This window comes from Procambarus clarkii, chromosome 6 (genome assembly GCF_040958095.1).
Source record: "Procambarus clarkii isolate CNS0578487 chromosome 6, FALCON_Pclarkii_2.0, whole genome shotgun sequence".
NCBI lineage: Eukaryota > Metazoa > Arthropoda > Malacostraca > Decapoda > Cambaridae > Procambarus > Procambarus clarkii.
In genome coordinates, this window is record NC_091155.1 from 27,276,507 (window position 1) to 27,303,836 (window position 27,330).

The window sequence follows — 27,330 nt, forward strand, 5'->3', positions numbered from 1 at the left end:
TGTTCCGTTTTCTGTTTGAGTCGTCCGGCTTACTCGGCCAGCTTAGAAAAGGATTCTTTCCATAGTCTTCAGCAGCTTTCTAAAATTCCTATTCATATGTTATCTAGATCTTCATGTTCCTTTTCGGTGTAGACAAATGAGAAAATAATTATAGTTCTTAAAGCCTTGTGACATTAGATAGCAACACAGATTTGTGGAAATTCAACAATCCGTTTGTAATCGAGATGTGGGAGTAAAGATCAATAATACATGAATACATAACTTATCTTAAGATATTGATCACATATCTTAAGATAGTCCTCGATGTCAGCAATCAATTCCTTGAAGACGTGTCTGGCTCTTGCCTGTTAGGCTTCTCTACAGGTATATTATAGACAGACCAGTATCCGGCTTTCATAGCTTAAGCAGAGACTGGTCTCCAGTCGAGGTGGTCTTTCTCTGCATGACACTCCAACAATACTACACCCCACGAATTGATTTTAATCTTGACTGCATGTGATAATTAAATTAGTTGATCTCTGCGGTGTATTGGTTTTATGTAATTTTGAACTCCCCGTCAACAAATTCACGGATAATTTTAAAATTGGTTATGGAACGAATCTATAAAAAGATTACCGAATACTCATTTGAAAATCATATTAAAAATGTAATATTTTCACGCGAGTGGACAATTATGAGTCCGTTCATGATTGAGTGGACGTATAATTGGGTCCAATCTGAGTCCACTCAGACAATTATATGCAATAAGTAATGCCGTTTAGTCGTTCTGGCTAAGAATTGTCTCTTAATTGCAAACTTATACAACAAGTCGAACCGTACCTGATACCGTATGGTAATTTCACTATAATAATGGGTATGGACCCCATACCCACCATGATGATAAGTGGTATTAAGTTTACTGCTACACATGGGTTCAGCTACTGGACCCCAATGATCGTTAAATTTACATTAGTGGTGAACTAGTTTCATACTGGTTTCATTTGCCTCTCCAGTGTCCCGGAGCCAATCATTTTTTATTTTATCACAGTTAATAGACCACAGACGACTTACTTTAAACCACATATCTACAGCTCAAGAGAGAATCAAAGTTCAATACCGAGGGCTAGATTCATGAAGAAGTTACGCAAACACTTACGAACCTGAACATCTTTTCTCAATCTTTGGCGACTTTGTTTACAATTATTAAACAGATAATGAGCTCCGAAGCACCAGGAGCCTGTTTATAACAATAACAACAGTTGATTGACAATAGTTGATTGGGAAGTTTTCATGCTTGTAAACTGTTTAATAAATGTCACCAAAGCCGTCAAAGATTGAGGAAAGATGTATACGCTCGTAAGTACTTACATAACTGCTTCGTGGAGGCGCATCCGATCCCATGATCGTCGTCGCCCGTAAATCAACACAACAACTGCTTCGTGAATCTGGCCCTCGCGAAGCTCTTTTAGTGTCATTTCCTGACAATTTCCCACGAGCACCAGAAAGTCCCCTAGGAACGAGGTGAAGGAATGTAACGCCCCCAAACAACATGTTGCCAGCCCTAGTGCGCAAGCGCGGCGGTGGACACCCTTCATCCTCAGCTTGACAGAGCCTGCCAGTCTCCCAAGACGCCGCTGGGTCACGGTGCGCGGCTCATCACACTCCTCTCATACTCGTCTCGTCTCACAAAAATGAATTGGAAGGGTTGGCTGGTGCTGCCCGTCCTCTTCCTCCCAGGTACGTTACTTCATCTTATCCACGTTTATACAAATATGCTTCTCATTATTACGTCATTAGATGAAAATAATAAATACTGAGTTCATGAGTATGGTTGATGTATGTTGTTTTAGCTGACATAGCAAAATTATCACACGGCTTGATAATGGTCCACGACGGAATGAACCGTCGTCGTTTCTTTATTTTCTGATGTGTAGTTTGGTCATCTGTTTTAGCTATTCATTAATATGTATCTCTATTTGGTCCCTCTAAAAATACAAGGTTAACCGTGAAAGTGTTTGAACGCTGACAATATTATTACTGAAATTCAGCATTTGTCCTTTCGTGAGTTTCCTGATATCAAAAGCTGGTTTATATGTTGTAATAACTCATAACTAATGACTCATAATTTGCTGACACCTCATATAATATTTTGCTGACCACCGACATTTTTTTTATCGTTGAATTTCTAATTTATTTTCATGGCAGATGTTAATGAACATGATTGCCATGCAAATCAGTATGACACATTTGTTGTACAAAACTGCTCATCATGTCTTGATGATTAGTGCTGGGTGAGTAACCCAGGTGTTGGATGAGTGAATGTTGATGAGAATCCTAGTTGACCAGACCACGCACTAGAAAGTGAAGGGACGACGACGTTTCGGCCCGTCCTGGACCATTCTCAAGTCGATTGTGCAGCCTAGTGTTAGATGAATGCGTATTGATGAACAGCATAGTGCTGGATAAGTGAATCTTGATGAATAGCCTAGTGCTGCATGAGTAAACTGTATAGCAGCTTTAATTCGGTTATAAAGAAAACCATCATATAAAGAAACCGTAAACAAGGATGAACTTTATAATTATTATAATAATTATTAACTGATAATTAGTACTTAAAATATGGAATAGTCAAGATACTAGCGTTGTAATATTTGTCCAATAATTACGTAAATGAAGTTTTAAACCACACTTTCTAACATATATATATATATATATATATATATATATATATATATATATATATATATATATATATATATATATATATATATTGGATGCATACGTATAATTAATTCCTTAGCTTACATCTGGACTCATATTTTCTAGGGGTGCCGGGTAAGGTGATATTTGGAACAGTACCCTCTCTGTGTGTGACGCCTCCGTCAGGGTACACAGGAAAGACAATAAACGGAAAAACCACGTTCTGGTCGTGTCCTAACCCAGAGACCAGTATTTGGAACACCGGAGACCGTCTTCTTCCCAGCAACTGTTCCGACCCGACCCTGCTAGAGAGCAACGTGACCTGTGGTGAGAAGCCGAGTTTTCCTAATATTTAGTCTTATTTTTTCTTATCAATTTGTATTCAACGTGACCTGTGGCGAGAAGCCTAGTTTTCCTAATATTTAATCTTATTTTTGTTATCAATTTGTATTCAACGTGACCTGTGGTGAGAAGCCGAGTTTTCTTAATATTTAGTCTTATTTTTTGTTATCGATTTGTATTATTATTTCATTTATAATTATTGATAGTGTTTGTTATATTGATACATATCACATAATGTTTATGGTTCTTGCGAGAATTGCACTTTTATCAATGATGATGATGTTGCCTTCAACTCTACAGTTTTAAAAAGGGTGAGGTTAGTGTACCTTAATTAGCTAAAATACATGATGCGTCGCCAAACATGGCCTTGATTTATGTTAATTGGACGCCATGTTCAATTCCTTAGGTGAACAACTGCTGGCAGGTGTAAGTAATATGTGTATGCGTTATACACCGCCCCAAGTGCAGTACTTGAACTGACCATATGGTTGGCAAGAAGGGCAGGTGTTTCATCCATTATGTATGACATCTGCTTTTCGTATATCTTTAATATGACTGTTGGAGTTGAGCAAACTAGATAACTCATAACGTAGGAATTGGATTGAAATGTCAGAAATTTGTATTTTCTCCATTGTGTCCAAGAAGCTACTGGTTTGGTATCAGCCTCTGGAAGACAGTTACTAAGGCCACCACAATTGCCTACCGACCAACCACCACATAGACACATCGAACACTTTATGTAGAGCATACGTAAATCTGTGTATTTATGTATTTACGTATGTAGCTTAGCCTAGCATTTTAACAGCACTACAATCACCTTCTGTGATTGATTGTTCAATAAATCCCTGAACTATATGTTTAGCAAATCTCTAACCCTGTCCATGGAGGACAGAAGAAAAATGTATATATGCTGGTTAGCATTGTTAATGTGTGGCCACGTCTGTGGTAGATAATAATAATAATAATAATAATAATAATAATAATAATAATAATAATAATAATAATAATAATAATAATAATAATAAAAACATAAATATACAATACTTTAGTGCTAAACATAGTGCAGGATAAAGTATACTCGTTGTATATACACCGAGAAGCACGTTGCACTTCTCGGTATATACCCTAATCCAAGAGGCCTTAATGGCATGGATATTATATATTATGTAACAAACGAATTATTTAAATAAGTGATTTAAACATATAAACTTTAGGTCGTTTTCACTCAGAGGGGAGATTTTATTGTGATTTAAAAAAAAATACGAATTACTGATAAAAAGAAATTTCAAATATAGGAAGTTGACATACACAAATGAATTTTTTTTTAGACTTGTAAGTGACCCTTGCGTGAGTTCGAGACACGCAAGGCCAGTTTCCCATTTGGCCAAATTTAGTAATACAACCAGCTTTAACCAGCCTAAATAAATTTATGGTTTCATGGTGGATGGCGGTTTATGGTTATGGTGGTTGGCGGACCGTATCAAAGAATGTGTGGCGTCTTGAATAAAGTAATTAAAGAACTTTATAAGTCATGAAACCATGTATAAATATCATGGATGTCAGAGCCAGGCCTATTAGGGATCTATTTGCATATAGAGCTATACACTTTCGGGCCTGTTATTTGGGCACAGGCGGGAGTGCAGGTGAGGCTGTGATATCTGGAAATTAATCCATTGAACACTGCGGTATCCGGTCAAGTGGTCCCCCCCCCACCACCACCTTTTTCAACTCATTCTTAGTCTAAAATAGCCATACTAACATACTTTCTAATTGTGTATACACATGTTAGTAATTAATCGTCTTCAAATCTTTTAGCACATACTTATTCAACTGTAATTTGCAACTGTGTTAAATTTTAGATAAAAAGTATCACTATACCAAGTGAAATATAAATAATTTAAATAATTCGCCTAGGCAATTTATAATATTTATGGTCATAAGGCTTGGGTGTAAACAGGACCCACCTCACGAGTGTTAGTGTTGGGTGTAAACAGGGCCTATACCTTACACGAATGACTGGTTAGAAGTAAACAGGACCAGCCTCACAATTGTATGTTAGGCCTACTCTTATGTTCTCATTTCAGAGAACACTACATATTTACAGTATAGTAAGGAATGTCGTGGGAATGGGTGAGGGAGAGGTTGGGTGATGATGGAGGGGTGAGGGGAATATGAATGGGTAAGGGAGGAGTAGGCTGGGAATGGGTGAGAGTGAGAGGAATATAGAATATGGGGGGAAGGTTTGTTGATTTACAAACAGGTGAAATAGAAGTACCTTTGTTTTTAGTAGGGAAGGGATGTGGGAGGGAAGGGCAGAGACAACCTGTAGGGAAACGACAAATAAACGGTATAGGAACATTAGTAAATAAATATACTTTGTTCCTTCTTTCTCAGTAACAAATACCGTTCCTACGTGCTCGGATAAGCCGCCGACTCCCGACAACGCAATCATGAAGGAGGGGTTCAATGCCTCCACCGGGGACACCTTTGGTGTCATTTTCGTGTGTAAGCCTCTCATGCAATGGCTCTCAGGCGAGGTGGCCCAGGCATCGCAATGTATCAACGGTAACTGGACCAGTATCAGGGACGTGTGCGACCAGGGTGAGTAAGGGTGAGTTTGTGTGTGTGTGCGTGTGTGTGTGGGTGGGTGAGTGTGGATGGATGAGTGGGGGTCATATGTGAGTGAGTGGCTGTGTGGGTGGTTGAGATGGTGGGTGTGTAGGGGGTGGGGTTGTGAGTGGGTATGTAAGAGGGTGTATGGGGTGGTTGAGTGGTTTTTGTGGGTGTTTAAGTGTGAGTGCTTGAGTGTGTACGTGGTTGAGTGTTTGACTGAAGAGGTGTACATCAGTGTAAGTCAGACTCACATTTGTAGACATAAACAAAAAATATATGTATACTCTTTGGCTTACAATATGAGTGGTGTTATATCTTGGTCATCAGTAGGCCTAGTAATGACAACAGCAATAGGCCTAGTAATGACAAAAAGTAGTAGTAATGCCAACAGTTGTTCAACTATAACATCAGTAGTAAAAGTAACTGACTTTGATATTGAAATTTTGAAACTTTATTAAATAATTTATAAGTATTTATATAAAAAATCAAGAAAATTTAACTCATAAAATAGTTGCATATTCATAAATTGTCTTAATTAAAAAATATTGTGTATAAATTAAAGAACAATATTAATAGCCTAACGTTAATATAATTAATTCTACAAAATGAACTGGACAGTAAAAAAAAAGGGCAAGTCTGTTTGTCATGATGCTGAGGTGTACAAAATATTGGTACAGTTTGTGTTTACTTCCAGTATACACTCATACACAAACTCATAGACATACACAAACTCATACTCATTCCTTGCCAATCCCCAAATAAAGCGAGAAAAATTATAAACATTATTTTATCCTGATGCTCCTTCACAGCGTGTGCGACTCCTCGCGATTGCTCTGAACTTGCCGAACTCGGCTTCAACGCCTCTGGTCTCTACAATGTTGTACCTTCAGGAAACGTAAAGGACCCGCAAGTGCAGGTAAGCCTTATGGAGTGGGGCACTTGCACCGCCTCTGGTAATTTTGAGTGAGTTTCTGCAGCTGCTTCTTCCATTCACTCCGGCTGAGGTCCAATCTCTATGCCTGATTTCCAATACCTCTAGCAGCAGGGTTAAACTCTTTCAATAATTCTGTTTTTTACATGTCTTAATGGCCAATATTAGGCAACTTATATTATTCTCCTGTTTCTGTATTCTTTCAGCGTATAATCTTGCTCTTGTTATATTTATTTATTTATTTGTTTATTTATTTACATACAAGAAGGTACATTGGGTTTGAGAGAATACATAGCATAGTATTTACAATCTTGTAAAGCCACTAGTACGCGCAGCGTTTCGGGCATATATTTCCTTTTCTTCCAAAAGAATGTATTTTTGTGAACTTTTCATATATGTGAAAACAAAATGATTTCGTATTACCCGCACAAATTATAAAGTGTTCATTTTCCAAAAGTACAACTTGCCGCCAGTGTACTCTTGTTGGCCAGTTACACAGTGTAGTTTTGTCTGGGATTTATTTTCTACCGCTGATGCTGCAGTCACTAACCACTGTATATACTAACCACTATATATAACACTAACCACTGTATATACTAACCACTATATATAACACTAACCACTGTATATACTAACCACTATATATAACACTAACCACTGTATATACATTTTGTTTTGTCTCCATGGAGAGAGTTAGAGTTCTGTTATGCTACATATAGTGTAGTGAGTTATTGAGCACTCAACCACAGAAAGTGATAGAAGTGCTTTTACAATGCTAACCAGCACACATACGTTTTGTCTACTCTACATAGTTGGCTAAGGTTGAGGTTATTCAAAACGATGCAAGGCATAACGCAGGCTTCCCGGGTGCACTAAAATACTAAACTTAAGACTGGAAACCAAACTAACAGCGGTTGAAATAAGGATAACAGGTGTTGCTGGATGCATATTGACCAAGATTAACTAGACCCTAAGAAACAGTAGACTTAAAATTGATTATCAATGGAGCATTAACACAGGACAGAAAAGTCTCCAATGGCAACAAGTGAAAACACACACTGTGCATTAAACACCTCCAATGCCTTTAAGATCACAAATGCAACCACTAAGAAAGGTGTTGACGACGTCCAAATAGATTTTGCTATGCACGAAAGAAACCATTACCATCATACTTTAGAATTGTGGCTCTTTAAGAAAAAATGAATAGGAATAACTTCATCTACTAGGCAACAATGCACAAGACAATATATAAATAGAGAGTATTTGACAGCTTCACATACTTCACAGGCGAATCAGTAGACCAGCAGAGAAGCATCTAGAGCTGCGATTAAGGTAGGGCATTCTATATTTAGTTGGAGACTCAAACGGGTGCTCCACTTTACAGAGATGATAGCCATTCAAAATCCAATTAAACACGCCCTGGCTAAACGCACACAGACCACCTTACACGCAGATTCGAGAACTACAACTAACACATTGCAACACGTTCACTTATGCGACTACATCCATCTGACCTTACTTAAACTCAAGATCGTCGAATACTTATTAACTAAGTGCCAAGCTTTGTAGGAATACCAGTTATTGACATTTGGCAGATGAGGCTACAAAATTAGTAACTAAAAAGAGGAATGTAAACACAGACTAGCACAGATTAAGAAAACATTTAGATCTAGACCCTTGAGCAATGCTGTAGACGTACAGTGACCATTCTGAAGCCTCTACAACACAAGGATCTCCAAGATGGTACACAAATTCGAGCAACTATGAAAGAGTTTTGTTAAGAGGAAACAATAGAAGAAAAATGTACATATGCTCCGCATCAGGCTTGAATACCCATGTGTATGGAAAACAGATAAACAGAACAGGAAATGTTAGCAAAACAGAGAAATGTCTTAACAGAAAACGGCAACGATCAAACGTGTTCAGCTGAGCTATATTTTACGGGTTTACTATAAACTCCAATATAATTAGTTCGGTATTCTTGGCACGGGCCGGCCACATTTCAGCATCGATTGTTCTCACGGTCACAGCGGCCGACATCATTGATCCCATGACCAATTCTGAACATATAATTAACCAAGATATAATTTATTACAATTGATTTTGCATGCCAGATTTACTCGTAGTCTTAAAACAAATCGGTTGAAACTGTCAATGCCAAAAAGGCCTGAATTTCAACTGTCGCAAGCTACTGGAGAGTACAAATCTGGATATACATATGAAACTGTCAAAACCCATAAAACCCACTTTGAGCGATCATTATCCTGGAACCTACACCCACGTACAGACTGGCTAAACTACTCAACTCTCTGCTGCTCTGCAACTCTATGCAACTCTGCAAGTTGTATAGTACTCCTGGCTATCTGGGTTCGAGGCACTTCTAGGGTGTGGAGTTTTCAGTTGCATATATGCTTGGGGACCATTCAAGCTTGTTCGATATATATATATATATATATATATATATATATATATATATATATATATATATATATATATATAAATAATATATATATATAATATATATATATATATATATAATATATATATATATATAATATATATATATATATATAATATATATAATATATATATATATATATATATATATATATATGTATATATATATATATATATATATATATATATATATATATATATATATATGTATACATATACATATATATACATATATATATATATATATATATATATATATATATATATATATATATATATATATATCAAAGTTTCATATATACTCAACAAGCAGCCTCACACATACATGTAAATATCATTAGCGTTAAGCTGAACAAATATCACAGAGAGGGAGACAATAAAAAGATCAAATGTACCAAAGGCGAGCAAAATGACCATAAACTTATCGCCCAAAATCGAATCCATTAAACTTGGCCCTCAGCACTCATTATTGTCAGCATTCCCCCCACGGAACACAGGCGAGAATGTGCACATGCTGGTTAACAGTGGAACTTTGACTACGGGCTCACCATAGCCCGTGCTACTTGGAAGTTTTTGTTCCAGGTAGCGAATGTTAAACAACAGCAACAGTTGGAACTTACCGGTAATTTATCAATGGAAAAACATTTTAGAAACTACTGTATTTGTTTTTTTTTAATTTAAACAAAATTTAAATTTTAATATTTTAAAAATATATTCACGCGCCACTGCATTATACATTGTGTAACAGTTCTCTAACCCAGTCCATGGAGGATACAAGAAAGTAAAAGTATGGTGATTATTATTGCAACTTAAATTATTTAATTATTAACTCACATCAATTACACTCTGTTCTAAAGGTTTGGTGTCACTTACACTCAACGATACTCTGGGTAATGTTTGGATTTTCAGAATAATTGAAAATTTTGCTTCCTAGCTGTCTATTAACTCTAAGATATCCATCACAAATACTTTTGTAAATCAAATTGTAGTTATATTATTTTATGAATGTATTATAGAACTTATAATCGGCTCTATAATCATATTACATATCATAAGTATCATTACTTTGTGGTAGATGCAACATAGCTTACCTTAAATGTCGATACACTCCACAGGACCTATATATAGCCTATTATTTTGTATTACAGTGTATTGTTTTAGTGACTAAAGGTGTGTTGGAAAACTAGAGTTTAACAGACACGGTGTTAGCATTGGGTGGGATTTGTAGTATTTAGTATTACTTATGTTAGCTTTATTATGTGATTCTCTTTTGTTTTACCTTATGTTTTTACCCATTATGTTGATTACATGGCGTTTATACAGGGAGGCTTTGCTTTTAGGTGGAATAAAAACCAAACTATAGTACGCGGCTAATTGTTCATTTCGCCTCCAATAACAGTATTTACTGTACTGTTCGTAAACCAAATACAAGAATCTAAATCTAAAATCCTTGGTGGACCTAATCATTTCAACATTGCTCAGCTTGGGTACTTTCTGTTCCGTGTTGGTAATCTGAATATGTTGGCACTCCTGAGTCGTTCGTGACACGACCAGTGCTGTATAGCCACATCCGTGACATGCGTAGAACTACCACTTGGGTTCTACGCATCCGTGACATGCGTAGAACCGTGACCACTTGGGCTTAGCTCTATCCTTAGTAAACGCTTTGCGTGTTAATATCTTCGCAGAAATGTATCACATAACCATCAACAGATGCGTCTTCACAACCCACTGTAACTCCTTGTAAATAACTAACTAACTAAATATATCAATACATAAATTTCCTCTGCGGACGTGAAGGTATGGTGCGACATGTCCGAGGACCCGGCCGATAGCGGCTGGACGCAGGTGCTTGGGCTCTCTGTACCGCTGACGCCACCCCTCGCCTTCAGCTTAACTGGAGCGACGGGCCAGCCCAATAATGGCAGCTTTTACTTCATAGGTGAGATGTCCGCGTGTTTTCTTTCTTGTGTGTGTGTGTTGGGCCGGGGTTAAGGACCTATGAACCTCTGGCGGGTTATTATTTTAAGGTCACCACAATTGCTTTGGAATGGTGTTGGGTTGAGAATAGCTTGAGCTACCTCATCCCTTTGTGTGTGTATTTTACCTCAATAAACTTATTTCAATTTCAAATTGCTCTGGATTGGTGTTGGGCTTATAAGGCCTACTCACACTATTTGATTAGGCAAAATTCATTTTAGGTGTGTTGGATATTTTAGGATTGGTAAAATATAAATATATAAAAATCTACATGTTCTATAATTAGTTGATAACTAGATCTCAGTTGAACAGTTGGAGTTCGTTCTCGCCTCACAATTGGGATTCCCTAGTTCGAATTTCGGATGGGATAGAAGTAGTTGGGCACTTTTCCTATCACCTAGCAGTAAATAGATATCGGGGGTTAGTCACCTGTTGTGGGGATTGCATCCTGGGGAAGGTCAGGAGTTCATCCTTGAGGGGGACCTCGAAATAAACCTAACTATATATATTTATACACAGGCTGCCTGTCCCAGACAAAATTAAAATTATAAATTAGCTTAAGGGGCTTCCAGCTCACGTTTTCTTGCACTCCAAACGAAAGAAAACGAAAATTGGTGGAGCATAACATGACGGCAGTAACTTGAGAAAATGGCAAGTATCTCTCTGGTCTGTCTCAGTTTTTTACCTGAATATTTAAGACTACCTATGTCGAGAGGTCGAATCCTTAGCATTGCTCCAATTGATTTTCTCAACAATAATAATAATAATAATAATAATACTTAACAAGCGTCCAGGGAGACTGAAAGGTCTTCTCTGAATACCTTTTATTCTCTTCTACGTGGCTATGGGTCCCTGCGATTGCACTAGAAGTGGTGCCTCTATATACTCTATAATAATGTTTTATTTAGAGATATACAACGGATCAGGTTACTTAGCAGGAACAGTATTTGTATATATTATTAAGCCATTAATTACGGAACAGCGTTTACCATAAAATGATATATCTTTTACAATGACATCACAGGAACATTATGGAATGAATGAAGACATTTGTCCTTGATGTGATCAGAGATCCAGGTTCGAACCCATTTTACTGCCTCGTTATTTATTCACGAAATATTCTTGTTAACCACATTTAGAAAAATTACAGAACGTTGTCCATAGTAACGGTATGTGAGGCAACAAAACTACGTTGATGTTACTCCAGTTTTTTTTTTTTTTTGCGTTTCATTTTTTGTTCAGTCATAATGAGTTTATTCTCGTGTTGTGTACAGGTTTCGACACCTGGGCCAATCTCAACTGGGACGTGAACGGAACTGTTACCACTGCTCGCCCTCTCGTTGTTCAGGTCAGTACCTAGTGCCAACTATTCAAGTTAATGCAATTCGAGTCATTTGCAAGCTCATTGGTCTACTTTCATGCCTCTCTCGCGTTATTAATCAATGGTGTTAAGGCTTTAAGCTTTTTCCAGTGTGTGTGTTTGCTCACGTATTTGCGGGGGATGAGCTCTGGCTCTTTGATCCCGCCTCTCGACTGTCCCGCCAACTCAACTCTTACACACACAGACACATACATGTGTGTGTGTGTGTGTGTGTGTGTGTGTGTGTGTGTGTGTGTGTGTGTGTGTGTGTGTGTGTGTGTGTGTGTGTGTGTGTGTGTGTATGTGTATGTGTATGTGTGTGTGTGTGTGTGTGTGTGTGTGTGTGTGTGTGTGTGTGTGTGTGTGTGTGTGTGTGTATGTGTGTGTGTATACATGTCCCTAATGCATGAACAAGTGACAATTTATGACCATACCTGTCCCTGCACAGGTGGAGCTGTTGATGAAGGACGGGTCCAGCAGGTTCGCCATCTACGACAGTGTAGTGATGGATAGTGTAGCCAACTTCGTGCTCCAGAGCGTGGGCAACTACCAGGGCAACGTTGGTAAGGTCCTGCTCCTCCTGTGCTCTCCATTAATCCATTGCTGTAAAAAAATATAAAGTTTCTCTCGTCATACTGGTTTTGTCCAGGGCTGGTGTCCTTTCAACCACGGGATGGTTCTTTAAGGCCATCACAACAGCTGACTAGTCAACCAAAAGTGTACTTTAGTCCTGAACATAATTCAGGTCAAAGGTAAATTATAAGTGAATGGACACATAGGAGTGAAACACACCTATTGGGGTATATATATATATCCCATCCATCAAATGATAATGTTCGATACATCAATGATACATATTTGCTATACAATTGACAACTAAATATTCGTAATTTAGAGAAATATGTGTAAAAAAAATAAATACTTAGATCAATGAATTTGAATGTGATCTAAACCACTACAATATCTATTTAACTATTGAAATTTTGTGTTGGTGGTTTCAGGAGAGATTCTGAGCGCCAGTCTTGGGCAGGGGGTTGGCACCAGCTCCCTTCTGTGGTCCTGCTCCCTTGGTAGTTCCTGCGTGAGTTTCAAGGTCTTAAGGGCCATTATGTGAGTGTATGTGTAGGGACAAACACCAGCAGAATTTAATTATGGTTAACGTACAGTCATTTATGGCTGTATTTGGTAAGTAGGCTTACACATAGACAAGAGAGAGAGAGAGAGAGAGAGAGAGAGAGAGAGAGAGAGAGAGAGAGAGAGAGAGAGAGAGAGAGAGAGAGAGAGAGAGAGAGAGAGAGAGAGACAGAGAGAGAGAGAGAGAGAGAGAGAGAGAGAGAGAGAGAGAGAGAGAGAGAGAGAGAGAGAGAGAGAGAGAGAGAGACAGAGAGACAGAGAGGGGGACGTGTAGTAGATATGATAAGAGGCTGGGATGTCAGTATGTTAGACAACCGACGGTTAGAAACGCGGGGTCCAAGAGCTAACAGCTCAACCCTGCAGCAGTCACAACAAGTAAAGACACACACAGAGGGTGTCAGGCAGTGACAAAAAAGACAAAGACTGACTAACAATGTTATGGGACGGGAAGACATGGACAAGCAAAACATCCCTTGCCATAAATTAGAAGATAGGTCAGTAGTGAGGCAGATAATATGTTGGAACGTTGGAGATATTCACAACCTTTACTGACTATTGACATGAGTAGTCTCTCATCCTTCACCTGATCTCGACCTCACTGCCAGCATCGACCTCATCCTTGACCTCAACTTCGTCCTCCTCCCATTACCTTAACCGCCTCCCCGAACTGGAGTTCGTCCCTGAGCTTGACCTAGTGACTGACAACCATATAAACTTTCCAGGTAACCATGTGGTGGGACAGCATTACGTGGGGCACCTTATCGTTCGTCCAAGCCATCGTCACCGTCCGCCCCAAGACTTTCGACCAGGGTAAGTCCTGTTAACTTTACACACGCTCCATTCACTATCTGCATTTTTCCTCATATGCTGTGGACCCTTCCAGGTTTTCACTATTATTATTTTTCCTCTTCACCTTCTTGAATGATTCTTAAATAGCTTAGCAGTTTAAAAGTTAGTAGTCAGTTTATTCTAGAGGCTGCAAAGAAAACGATTAAAAATAACCCAATCCACACGTAAGAAACTAAATGAAAGTACCGATGGTTCTGTCCTAGACAATTACTAAATTGTGTCCACCACTTGGTAAGTGTCCAGCACGGACTGGACCATTGTCTCTTTCTGTTCTTGTGTGTACGTTGTCTTATTGTACAAGTTTAGAATCTTATTTTGACTAAGATTCACGCCTGAATTGTTCTTTTTTGAGTTGGCACCAACTTTTGCTAGCCTGCTGAAAAGACTTACGTCGAAAATAATTTTTTGTAAAACTGATTTTTTACTTAAATCTTAAGTCTGAACTAATAGATGTTTACGTCTGAATAAGATGACCACAGCGTTTAGACAGAAGCGATTAGCAATAGGAACATTAGTACGGAAATTTAATCAAGGTCTGTTTTATATTTCTAACAGGAAATATTTTACTTTTTTTTACATACTAGAATTACTGTTTTGCTTGAGCGTGTTGGGAGCAAGTCTCCCTCTGTTATACGTGTGTTTTAAACATCTATGGTTATCATCGGTAAATTTTCACGTACCATCATTTCTCTAATATTTCTCTTTTATTTTTTTTGTAATTTCTCTCTTCTCAGCTCCCTTCTCATAGCCTCACTCTCCCCATGCCCCCGCCCCTCTCTCTCTCTCTCTCTCTCTCTCTCTGTCTCTCTCTCTCTCTCTCTCTCTCTCTCTCTCTCTCTCTCTCTCTCTCTCTCTCTCTCTCTCTCTCTCTCTCTCTCTCTCTCTCTCTCTCTCTCTCTCTCTCTCTCTCGCTCTCTCTCTCTCTCTCTCTCTCTCTCTCTCTCTCTCTCTCTCTCTCTCTCTCTCTCTCTCTCTCTCTCTCTCTCTCTCTCTCTCTCTCTCTCTCTCTCTCTCACTTCCATATTATGGTCCCGTTCAGCTCACCTTCAGAGAATCTTAGCTTCACCCTCTGCCGCTTCTTATCTCCGCAGGTGTTGCTTGCCCGGCAGTGATGGCCTTCGACCCCTCGTGGCCACGGACGACGGTGACCGAACTCGCTCTCAGCCGCGCCATCGGGGCCACTGTCAACTACACCTGCCTGGACGGTCTGTCGGAGGGCAACGCCACCGTCGGGGTGACCACCAGCGGAAGTGTCGAGTGCATGTCTGATGCCAAGGGCTTCTACTGGAGTAGGGTGCCAATGCTGCCCTGTACGCGTGAGTGCCTCCCGAACACGTCTGAAGGGGAAAAAAATATGAACTGTAGATATTTGTAGAAATCTGTTATGTAAAATTTAAAAATTTACATAAATCTTACGTTAGGAAGAGTTTGATGCTACTCGAGTTCTCTCAGAAACATTATTTTGATGTTGACCAGACCTCACACTAGAAGGTGAAGGGACGACGACGTTTCGGTCCGTCCTGGACCCATTCTCAAGTCGATTGTCATTCTCAAGTCGCTCATTCACAATCGACTTGAGAATGATCCACGACGGACCGAAACGTCGTCGTCCCTTCACCTTCTAGTGTGTGGTCTGGTCAACATACTTTAGCCACGTTATTGTGACTCATCGCCTACATTATTTTGATCCAAAGATAAACATCTAGAGATGCTCAATCTATTGTTAGTACAGCTAGGGGTTCTGAACGTGTGACTGACATGTGAGAGACTGATATAAACGGTGCTTACAAAGACGTATCTGAGGTATCTCAGATACGTCTGAGGTATCTCAGATACGTCTGAGGTATCTCAGATACGTCTGAGGTATCTCAGATACGTCTGAGGTATCTCAGATACGTCTGAGGTATCTCAGATACGTCTGAGGTATCTCAGATACGTCTGAGGTATCTCAGATACGTCTGAGGTATCTCAGATACGTCTGAGGTATCTCAGATACGTCTGAGGTATCTCAGATACGTCTGAGGTATCTCAGATACGTCTGAGGTATCTCAGATACGTCTGAGGTATCTCAGATACGTCTGAGGTATCTCAGATACGTCTGAGGTATCTCAGATACGTCTGAGGTATCTCAGATACGTCTGAGGTATCTCAGATACGTCTGAGGTATCTCAGATACGTCTGAGGTATCTCAGATACGTCTGAGATATTAGATATCTAATTGTCTTCAAGTGTGATCCTTGTTCTCCCCCTGGCAGTGATATGTCCTGCCGGATACATCGAGGTGAAGGGCGCCTGCTTCATGTTCTCCTCTCAGATCCCCCAGTACGGCATCGTCAGCGCCTCGCTCGAGTAAGCATTCCAACGTTCACCCGAGTCGTGGGGAAACACCACCAGTAAAATACACATTTTCTTGAACAAATCCACAAGGGCTGTGACGAGGATTCGAACCTACGTCCAAGAGCATCTCAGACGCTCACCTGACACATTTTCTTCTTTTTCTTGAATAATATAACTATCACTTATTTTTATCATTAATGCAATTATTACTTCACATTCTCATTATTGTATTTTTTAATTATCATTGCATTTATCAACATTATAACTGTATATAAGATATATGAAGTGATAAGTAAGGTGTATGTGGAGTGGGATTGGGTGGTTATAAATAGGAGCTGCCTCGTATGGGCCAATAGGTCTTCTGCAGTTACCTTTGTTCTTATGTTCTTATGTTCTTATGTGTATGGCAGGTGTAAAGAGAAGAACGGGTCCCTGGCGGTGTTCTCCAGCGTGGAAGAGCTGAGTAATGCCACTCAGAACCTCTTCTACTACACTGGGCACATCTTGTACGTAGGAAATATATATGTTTATTTCTCAGAATGTTTGGCAATATGTTTATTGTTTGTGATGTGTGTCTATATATGTATGAACACGTTGTACTGAAATACCTTGAGCTACCTCATCCCTTTTGTGTGTATTTTATCTCAATAAACTTATTTCAATTTCAATTTCAATCTTGTACGTACACCCCCCTCCCCTCCCCCACCTCACAGCCCTTACGACCCGTCGCGGCTCCATACCCACTAATATATTCGTCTCGATTACGCTTGAAACAGTCCAGCGACACCACATCTGTGATATATGTAACTTGCTCCATAAACCTAACAATCATGTTTCTAAAGCAGAATTGACCAGTTTTTGTAGAATTGAAACTTATCCAGTTTGTATATCTGGCACGCAATATGCTTCAGGTTAGAAATAACATGTTGACAATGTTCTTTAAACGTAATACAATATAGTATTTGCACTCATGAGATGCTAATGTTCCCCAAATTACGTTAATTGGATATAATCACATTAATGAAAATATTACAGTTTTTATCATAAGTGTGACACTGTTATAGTAGTTCACACTACTATAGTGTGAACTACTCTTATCACCCAGAGACCCGTTTGATAGTTATCCCAGAGAGCTACTAAATAAATTATTGTGCTTAAAGGGTAGATAAGAAGAACCTGTCATATAATCAAATAAATATATTTGGTCTCGAGATTAGTTAAAATATAATATCTCTTAATATACACGTGAAAGATGTTGATGGAGAGGCTTCAACAGAGTTCGTAGAAGCACTGTGAACTTGAGAAGGTTGCAGCGGGTCGCGGGTTGCCCAGGTATTATACTCACGTATTGGGTAAGTTCACATTCAGAAGAGAACTGGGTAAATACTGGTTTGGAAACAGGTTTGGCAGATTTATAGTTGCCGGGTAATGTACTAGATGTGTGTGGAACCTTTGTATTATTTCAAGTGTAGGTTAGTTCAACATATGAGTGGGTGTTGTTAGGTATTAATACAAAATGCATTCTGTAACCTCCTCAAGTTCTTTAGCAAATTTCTCACCATGTTGATCAGGCACAAATATACTGAAATTACCATGAATAAAAATCTTATATATAATAATTTAAATATATATGGTTAAATTAGTTTTTTTTATTTTTCTTCAACATTGCAGCAACGGTTCTAGCTTCAATCCTCCACCTCCACCATACACCTGCGCCACAGGAGAGACTTGTGTGGTAAGTAGTGGCCCTCTGTCTTGTATACACTATATACTTGTAAGCACAACTAGGTGAGTACACTATTCTAGCTACACTCTACTGTGGCCCTTCTATTCTCAGTGTGGTACTTGAATCCTTTGTGGAATGCTTGCATCCTTAGCATGGTGTCTATATTCGTAGTGTGGTGCCTGTATCCGTAGTATAATGCCTGTATATCATTCTGAACTTTAGCTGTACGTTACAATATGTTTTGTAGGCAATTTTCAAACAGCTATTGAAGTGAACAAATCCACAAGGGCCGTGACGAGGATTCGAACCTGCGTCCGGGAGCATCCCAGATAACTCTTTTACCCAGTCGTAGCTCAGTCGATTAAGGCAGTGTCTGGGATGCTCCCGGACGCAGGTTCGAATCCTCGTCACGGCCCTTGTGGATTTGCGCATTTGATGCATCACGTTAGTGTGATCTCTGTGTGTAATCCATTGAAGTTCCCATTTCTCCCGTTACGACAACGTTGGGCCCTACAATGCGTGACGCCTAGCGCAAGGGAAATATAATGTCACTAACAACAAAATCTAATCAAATATACTGCGAGATTTGTCATGGAGGTGGAATATGAAGTACAATTATCGTGCAAATATGTGTGTGTGTGCAAGGAAATGTGGTAAAGAGTTGGGATTGTTGACAGGGAAGTGCAGATCTGGACTGCTTGGCTCTCAGCTTACAGGGGACGTCAATCGTGGCCAGGGCTCAGAGCCGTTACAGGAACGACACCTTCGCCTCGTGTACAGTACCATGTGAGTTTTGATGTCACCTGAATTCTCCTCTTTTTTTTTTCGTGATCACCTGCTTGTAACACCTTAAAGTACCTCGCTTGTGTTCATCTCACTCTCGCAACACTTTCATCAATCATTTTCACTCACAACGCTTTCTTAATTCTTGCTTTCGCGCATTGCTTGATGTATATCTTTCTTACTTGCAACATGTTTTGTAAATCTCCTCATCCGGAACACTTGCTATTAAATCCATTAGGAATTCCTGAATTTCACTGAACCACTTGTGTTTTAGTGATTGTTCTTTCTCTTGTTCAACTCTCTTGATCAACTTGTTCACCTTCTCTCAATCAACTCTTGTTCACTTTATACAGACACACACTTGATCATTTTGCTTGGAAAAAAGTAACGTCAATATTGCAGTTGACAGATCAATGCTGGCAATAACATTTTCAAGATTTGGTTTGCAGGATTAACAAAGAAGTTACTCTAATGACTAAATAACTCACATAAATAATAATAACAAAATTTATTATAAAAAAAATAGTTTTATTATAAAAAAATAATAAAAAATAAAAGCTATATAACTCACATAAATAATAGCAATGCTGTTACTGTTACTATTGCTACGTCACTGTTCTGCTGAATCAATTTTTGTTAATACTACACTACTGTTGCTACTACTGTTAAGGCTCGTAGGACCATAATAAATATTAATATAACTACTTCTACTACGAATATTGCTTCATTACTTATACTACTGCTACGTGTCTACTACTGCCACTACAATGTCTATTGTTACTACTACTGAACCATGCTATCTAAGGCAGGAATCAAGCCCTCCTTATTTTCTTATAGTTAAAATAAAAAAATAAATAAAAAAAGGTAAGAATTAATATAGCAAACACAGGTAAGAATGAACTAATAACCATGGCTACATAGTTGTTTCTCCAGCTTTATTAGTAATGAAAATAATATTAGCTTTACTATTTCTTCCAAAAGTAAGAAACACAGTATTTTATATAAACTTTAAAAGAATAATAAACACGCACTTATTTAAATATAATGAATTCACAATAAAATTACAACACAAATTAAATGATAAATTTCAGCTTCACTGAAGTTTATGAATAAGTAAAATAAAAAAGTAAACATGGTATGAAGAAATATGACTGAGGTAAATTATTAATTTGTATCAATTACAGAATTATAAAAAAATCATGGTAATCCCTCGTTAAATGTAATTACCAAGCATAAGAGTATCTAAAATTATATCACAAAACATACCTAACATTTACACAATGAAAACACTAGAATGTGATTAATCTGTGAAGTAATGAAGTCATACCACGGGATCGAACCCGCGTCTCTGAACTCCACCGATAGTGCACGTGTCTGAAGAGTTCGGGTGACGCGGGTTCGATCCCATTATACTCCGTCAATATGTGTTCACATGTATTTTGACCAGACCACATACTAGAAGGTGAAGGGGACGACGACGTTTCGGTTCGTCCTGGACCATTCTCACAATCGACTTGAAAATGGTCCAGGACGGACTGAAACGTCGTCGTCCCTTCACCTTCTAGTGTGTGATCTGTTCAACATACTTCAGCCATGTTATTGTGACTCATCGCCTTCACATATATTCTCTGAACGCTGCGGCACAGATTACTGCCCGGGGAACTTTAGCTCGCATCTGGGCCTGTGCTACACTGTGCTGACGGAAGTCACTCCACCGGGGAGCTTCCTGAGCGCTCTAATGTCCTGTAACAGCCTGGGGGCTGCTCTCGCCTACCCTGAGACACTCGACGTCCTCGACTTCCTGGTCGGCTTAGTTAAGGTGAGGGAATATTATGTGAGCTGGCTCAGGGTGGAGTTGTGTCAGGACGAGAGAGAGAGTGTGTGCGTGCGTGAGAGTGTGTGAGAGAGTGAGTGTGAGTGAGAATGTGACAGTGAGAGTGTGTGTGTGTGTGAGAGTGAGTGTGTGTGTGTGAGAGAGAGTGAGTGTGTGAGAGAGTGAGTGTGTATGTGTGTGTACTCACCTAGTTACTCACCTAGTTGTGTTTGCGGGGGTTGAGCTCTGGCTCTTTGGTCCCGCCTCTCAACCGTCAATCAACAGGTGTACAGATTCCTGAGCCTATTGGGCTCTATCATATCTACACTTGAAACTGTGTATGGAGTCAGCCTCCACCACATCACTTCCTAATGCATTCCATTTGTCAACCACTCTGACACTAAAAAAGTTCTTTCTAATATCTCTGTGGCTCATTTGGGCGCTCAGTTTCCACCTGTGTCCCCTTGTGCGTGTGCCCCTTGTGTTAAATAGCCTGTCTTTATCTACCCACGTGTGTGTGTGTGTGTGTGTTGTGTGTGTGTGTGTGTGTGTGTGTGTGTGTGTGTGTGTGTGTGTGTGTGTGTGTGTGTGTGTGTGTGTGTGTGTGTGTGAGTGTGTGTGTGTGAGTGAGTGTGTATGAGAGTGAGTGAGTATTGCAGGGTGTGTACATATTACCCAGGAATTAATATATTCATTTTGAAATATTAGGTTCAATGTGAAAACTAAATATTAAAATAATGACATTCCTGCTCCTCGCTGTAATGACCCCTTACTCCCCCTCCCTCCACATACAAACTGTCAACCACACAACAGTTATTATATAAACATAGCGTTTCAATAAATTCTTAACCCAGAAGGTCTTTCTAAGATTTACCAGCTTTGGAAAATTAACATACTAAGTAAACGTTACTTTGTTTGTTTTGTTCCAGACTGCAGTAGGTCCTCTCCAGGCGAATGGTATCAGTGTGTTGTTTGGACTAAACTTTAGGTGAGTATTTCGGAAAAAACTGTATTATTAATGGGATTTTATATCTGGTGTGTTGCCACCAGGAAGAGCAGTGTTATTGTAAGGCATGCAACTGTGGTACATTGTGTTATTATGGTGTATGATTTATTTTTTACAGAACATGGATGATGCACTGGCATATATATATATATATATTGACTACACCTTGAGAGAATGTGATACACTTCGAAACGAATATAGACTAGGGGAAGTGACATTGCCTGTTGAGAGTAGGAATATGACGATATTCATCCCACATGCTGCATTACCATTATATTAATTTTTATAGTACTGCTCCCTGATAGTACTCTTCTCTCTGACACAACTACTATCTGATAGTATTGCCCCTGACACAACTTCTCCTTAATAGTACTGCCACCCCCCTTCCACCCCGACGCAGCTTCCCCTTGATAGTACTGATCGCTAACAGTACGAACTGCTCATTGACAGTACTATGCTTTGGTAGTATTGTTTACTGAGAGAACTGCTCGCTGATCACAACACAAGGGACGCGAGAGGAGGATGTTGACCAGTGGGAGAGAAGAGAATAGGCTTTACCAATATTTACATGATTTCCAACGAAATCTACCCCCTGTTTAACATTATTTTGTGAGGCTTTGTTTTATTATATTGTATTATATTGTTTTATTATATTTATATTGTTTTATTATATTATAAATATTGTATGAATCATTCCTAAATCATAGCGTGTTATTCATTGTTTCTCACGAAATTAGTTTGTGATTTGTTGCTCCGTCATAAAAATTTGTGCATCGTTGATAAATCATAACATTTTGCGAATAATTGCTTCAAGATATACCTAAGCATGGAATAATTAAGTTTAAAATTACGGACATCTTAGATGTTATATATTATGTTTACAGACTAGACTCAACGGTTCAAGGGATATACGCTCCAAATGACGACATTCTGAGCTTGGCCCAGGGTAGCGGCGGCTCCTTCCGCATGCTGGACATCAATGAATCGCTGTACTTTATCAGTGAAAACCTCACCTCGATTGTACCTACGCAGTATGCTGTGTGCCAGCTCTATGGTCCAGAAGGTGGGTTGTGGACTGTTGTTTAGTACCCAGGATGAGGGGTTAGAGTCAGCAGTCTGTTCGATACCCACTATTATGTCTGATGCACTGGTGCCCAGTTAGGTGTCTGGGGCACGCTGCCCGGTATTCAAAACACAACATATATATATGATTATACTGTTAATAATTAATATATAAGCTCTAAACTTATCCTTAACTTATTATTCCTTGTTTTTACTCTTATTACTCTTTTTTCACTAATCGTACACATTACTTATCAGTTAGGATACAATATAGAAATATTTATAAAACTCATTATTAACCAGGTCTTCGTTATATATATTTTATGTTTTCAATACCTTTGCTGTTCATACACTATCATAATGCTACCGTAATATATAGTATAGCGTGGCAGCATCATCTTTCCCAAACAATACTTATTATTCTTCCTCATCTCTTGCCTCTGCTCCTGCCTCTTCTCTCTCTCTCTCTCTCTCTCTCTCTCTCTCTCTCTCTCTCTCTCTCTCTCTCTCTCTCTTAATAATAATCTGTAAACACGTTTATACAGAGTGTTGGAACACTGCTCCTGATGCCATGGCCAACATGACGAGGACTTACAACTACTCAGTTACTCTCAATTCCACCGCCAATTACAAGTAAGTCTGTGTCCATTTTTTAGTTCGTGTGCGTCACTGTTTGTGTTCTTGTTTCTTCGTCCGAATGTGTTTGTGCGTACATATTCTTGGATCCTCGTGTGTATATTTGTTTGTTTGTTCCTGTATGTGTTCTTGTTTGTTTGTTCCTGTATGTGTGTTCTTGTTTCTTTGCATGCGTGTGTTCTTGTTTTTTTGTGTTTTTGTTCTCGTTTGTTTGGGTGTCTGTTCTTGTTTCTTTTAGTGCTTGTTCTTGTATGTTCGTGTGTATGTGTTCTTGTTTGTTCGTGTGTTTGTACTCCTGTTTGTTCGTATGTATGTGTTTTGTTTGTTCGTGTATGTTCTTATTTGTTAGTATGTATATGTTCTTATTCGTCTTATGTTTTTGGTAATGTCTTTGCTCATTAGTTGTTCATCCATGTTGATAACTGTTCTCATGTTCACGCCCTTGTTCCTATCTTTGTCCGTGTTCTTATTCCTGTCTGTGCCCGTATTCATAGTTTTGTCCACGCTCATGACTTTGTCCGTGTTCCTGTCTTTGTTCGTGTTCCTACATTTGAGAACTAAGCCACCCCATTTTCAAAGGTAAACACCTGTAGAAATATAAATGAAATGCCTATACACGCACCTAGAACAGATGGGTGGCAAGTCCTAGGTACTCACTCAGTCACAAGCAATGGGCGCGTCAATACATATGTATATCTATGAATCTTTTGGTATTTGTATTTGATGCATGCATGTATGTGTATGACAGGTGCTACCCTGGGTACTTCTATGGCGGTAACGTGCTGTACACCGGGGCCACCAAGACTTGCTTGGGACAGCTGGGAGACTGGGGCTCATCTGTGGCAAACTGTGTACCGCTTGATGGTGAGTGAGTCAGATTCACCAGTTGTTGACCCAATAGTGTAGAATGATGAACAATATTAACAGTAAGGTGAACAGTAAGGTGATGAACAATAGCATAATGAACAATATAGTGAACAAAAGTATAGAGCACACTAGTATGATGAACAATAGTAGTTAACAATACCATAATGAGCAATAATATTTTAAACAACTCCATAATGAACAATAGTATAGTGAACAATACAGTAGAATTTAGCAAGTAAACCCATATAAGTAATAAATGCTTGGTGGGAGTTTTTTTTTACAATAAATCTAAACTGTGAGCCCTTGCCGTTGTGCCGTCAGTGTGTAGGGAGCCTGTGTGGCCCTCGGGCATGAACATCACCAGGTGGCCCAACTCCTACAAGCTGAACGGAACCCTCAGCTTCACCTGCCCCGCCAACATGACCACCCAGACGTTCAACACTACCCAAAACCTTACCTGCTCCTCTGTGGTCACCGCGAAGAAAACCAACTACACCTTCATCCCCAGTGTGGTTGAACCGTGTGATGGTGGGTATAGATAGTGCTGGTGTTGTAAATATATATATAACCGAACCCCACACACTCGGGGCATTAATTTCTTGTGGTACTGGTGACCCTTGTGATGCAAGGGGAATGTGCTAACCGACCTCTGTAACTCCCCGTCCATTTCTCTCCCCACAACAGTGTGTTTGGGAGCACCGCTGGTGAGCAACGCCACAGCGGACTGGAGCGCCAATACCATGTACCTCAACGGGTCTCAAGTCAACGCCACCTGTCTGCCGGGATATCAAGTGGAGTTCGGGGTCACCAGCCTACTCATCGACTGCACGGAGTCTGGCTGGTCACAGGCTCCGCCCTGCTACCTAGGTTAGTCCACACTTCCATTTGGAAGGTTGATGCTTTACCCCACCAGGGTGAAGACCCATGCACCAAGCACACAACGTAACGGTTATTTTTACGTTGTCACAACGTTGTAGTTACATCGCGTGTTTGTTGGAGAGAACTAGGGAAGGCGAGGAATGGTGAATGAGGTTAAGTTAGGGCGAATAAGGAAAAGGTAATGTGAATATGAGCAATGAGAAACAATGTAGGGCAAATAAAAGAAAGGAGAGGCAAAGTAGAGCGTATAAGGGCAATTGTGAGACAGATGGCACTAAAAAGAACTGAGAATTACATGGGGCAAGAAACTGTCTATTTATAAAGTTGGGTTACCTTTCCTAGAGCCAAATGAGACCGGAAGATTGTCTTTGTCTAAGAAAGAAAAATGGAAAGAATTAAATCTAGACTGTAGAAGCTGGAATTTGAAATATTCGCTCTAATGTAGAATGAAATTTTTTACAGAGTAATGATATTCTGGTTAGAAGCTGGATAACATGATGTTGAGAAAGATAAATATGTTAAAAGATCGATTACCAAAAATTGAGAAAGATGAGAGAGAGATGTTAAATGATCAGTTACATTTAAGATAAGAAAGCCTAGTGAGACGTTACGGAACATTCTACATTTCCTAGAATGCTTCATCAACATGTACGCTATCAACACGAAATCAAGACAAGACGTTCCTCATCAACTAGACGTGAAGAGACACGTCTGTCATAATATAAGAACATAAGAACAAAGGCAACTGCAGAAGGCCTATTGGCCCATACGAGGCAGCTCCTATCTATAACCACCCAATCCCACTCATATACATGTCCAACCCGCGCTTGAAACAATCGAGGGACCCCACCTCCACCACGTTACGCGGTAATTGGTTCCACAAATCAACAACCCTGTTACCGAACCAGTATTTACCCAAGTCACTGACCCCATAGTAAGAAGGAAGGCTCGGAAGGTATATATATATATATGTCTGCTGATACCTCACAGTCTGCTGATACCTAGTTCTCGACAGCGTGTGTGGATGACCCCGTGGCGCCGCCAAACACAACCTGGAACATCACTTACAACAACGTGGGCTCTACGATCCCCTACACTTGTCCTACCGGAGAGTTTATGGTGCTCAATGTAAGTAAAAAAAAAAGTGCTCTTTTCAGACGAAGAGTACTTTTTTCCGACATTTTTCCCTATTGTTAGTCTTCAACTGATATAGAGACAAATTTAGTATAAGATTTCGTTCTATTTATACGACATTTATTTTCCTCTTGGCTTTCTATTATTAATAATAGTCTCTTGTTATTCATTTCGTAGGAGACGTATACAAAATCCTGTTTTTTTTTATAACTATAACTGTAACTTTTATTTTCTAAGTTAACTTTTATTTCTAAGTTACCTTTTATTTCTAAATTACCTTTCATTTTCTAAATTAACTTTAATTTTCTAAATTAACTTTAATTTTTAATTTGACTTTATTTTAAAAAATAACTACTTCCAAAATTAAACTTTAAATTCTAACTAATTTAATTAATTTTAACTTATTTTTCTAACTTTACTTTATTGTCTAAATTTGCTTTATTTTCTTAATTACGATAACTTGATTTTCTATATAAACTTATATTCTCTAAATTAAATTTATTTTCTAACTTAAACCTTTTCAAAATTAACTTTAATTTGTAAATTAGCTTTATATTATATCGTAACTTTTTATCTTTATATTATATCGTAACTTTATATTCTACAATAACTTTATTTTCAAAAGTAACTATATTTTCTATAATAACTATATTTTCTATAGCAACTATATTTTCTATAATAACTATTTTCTCAGAAAATGCAAAGAAATGGAGGTTCTTTCGATAAACGACAGATGCACAAC

The 27,330-nt window shown here is 38.9% G+C and overlaps 1 protein-coding gene across 1 annotated transcript in view; it reads left to right on the forward strand.

Moving 5' to 3' along the window:
• The first annotated feature begins 805 nt into the window (after positions 1 to 805).
• Positions 806 to 27,330, forward strand: part of LOC123753888 (uncharacterized) — a 32,664-nt gene continuing 6,139 nt past the window's right edge. Inside the window, exons 1-22 of the mRNA XM_045735839.2 lie at positions 806 to 1,716; positions 2,806 to 3,006; positions 5,416 to 5,622; positions 6,444 to 6,550; positions 10,823 to 10,964; positions 12,277 to 12,350; positions 12,811 to 12,925; positions 13,364 to 13,443; positions 14,219 to 14,306; positions 15,437 to 15,661; positions 16,601 to 16,694; positions 17,093 to 17,188; positions 18,354 to 18,417; positions 19,086 to 19,194; positions 20,838 to 21,010; positions 21,934 to 21,992; positions 22,895 to 23,073; positions 23,618 to 23,705; positions 24,457 to 24,572; positions 24,897 to 25,103; positions 25,260 to 25,442; positions 26,470 to 26,582. Of these exons, the coding sequence (XP_045591795.2) occupies positions 1,671 to 1,716; positions 2,806 to 3,006; positions 5,416 to 5,622; positions 6,444 to 6,550; positions 10,823 to 10,964; positions 12,277 to 12,350; positions 12,811 to 12,925; positions 13,364 to 13,443; positions 14,219 to 14,306; positions 15,437 to 15,661; positions 16,601 to 16,694; positions 17,093 to 17,188; positions 18,354 to 18,417; positions 19,086 to 19,194; positions 20,838 to 21,010; positions 21,934 to 21,992; positions 22,895 to 23,073; positions 23,618 to 23,705; positions 24,457 to 24,572; positions 24,897 to 25,103; positions 25,260 to 25,442; positions 26,470 to 26,582 (2,766 nt within the window). The 5' untranslated portion in view covers positions 806 to 1,670. The remainder of the gene's footprint in view (positions 1,717 to 2,805; positions 3,007 to 5,415; positions 5,623 to 6,443; positions 6,551 to 10,822; positions 10,965 to 12,276; positions 12,351 to 12,810; positions 12,926 to 13,363; positions 13,444 to 14,218; positions 14,307 to 15,436; positions 15,662 to 16,600; positions 16,695 to 17,092; positions 17,189 to 18,353; positions 18,418 to 19,085; positions 19,195 to 20,837; positions 21,011 to 21,933; positions 21,993 to 22,894; positions 23,074 to 23,617; positions 23,706 to 24,456; positions 24,573 to 24,896; positions 25,104 to 25,259; positions 25,443 to 26,469; positions 26,583 to 27,330) is intronic.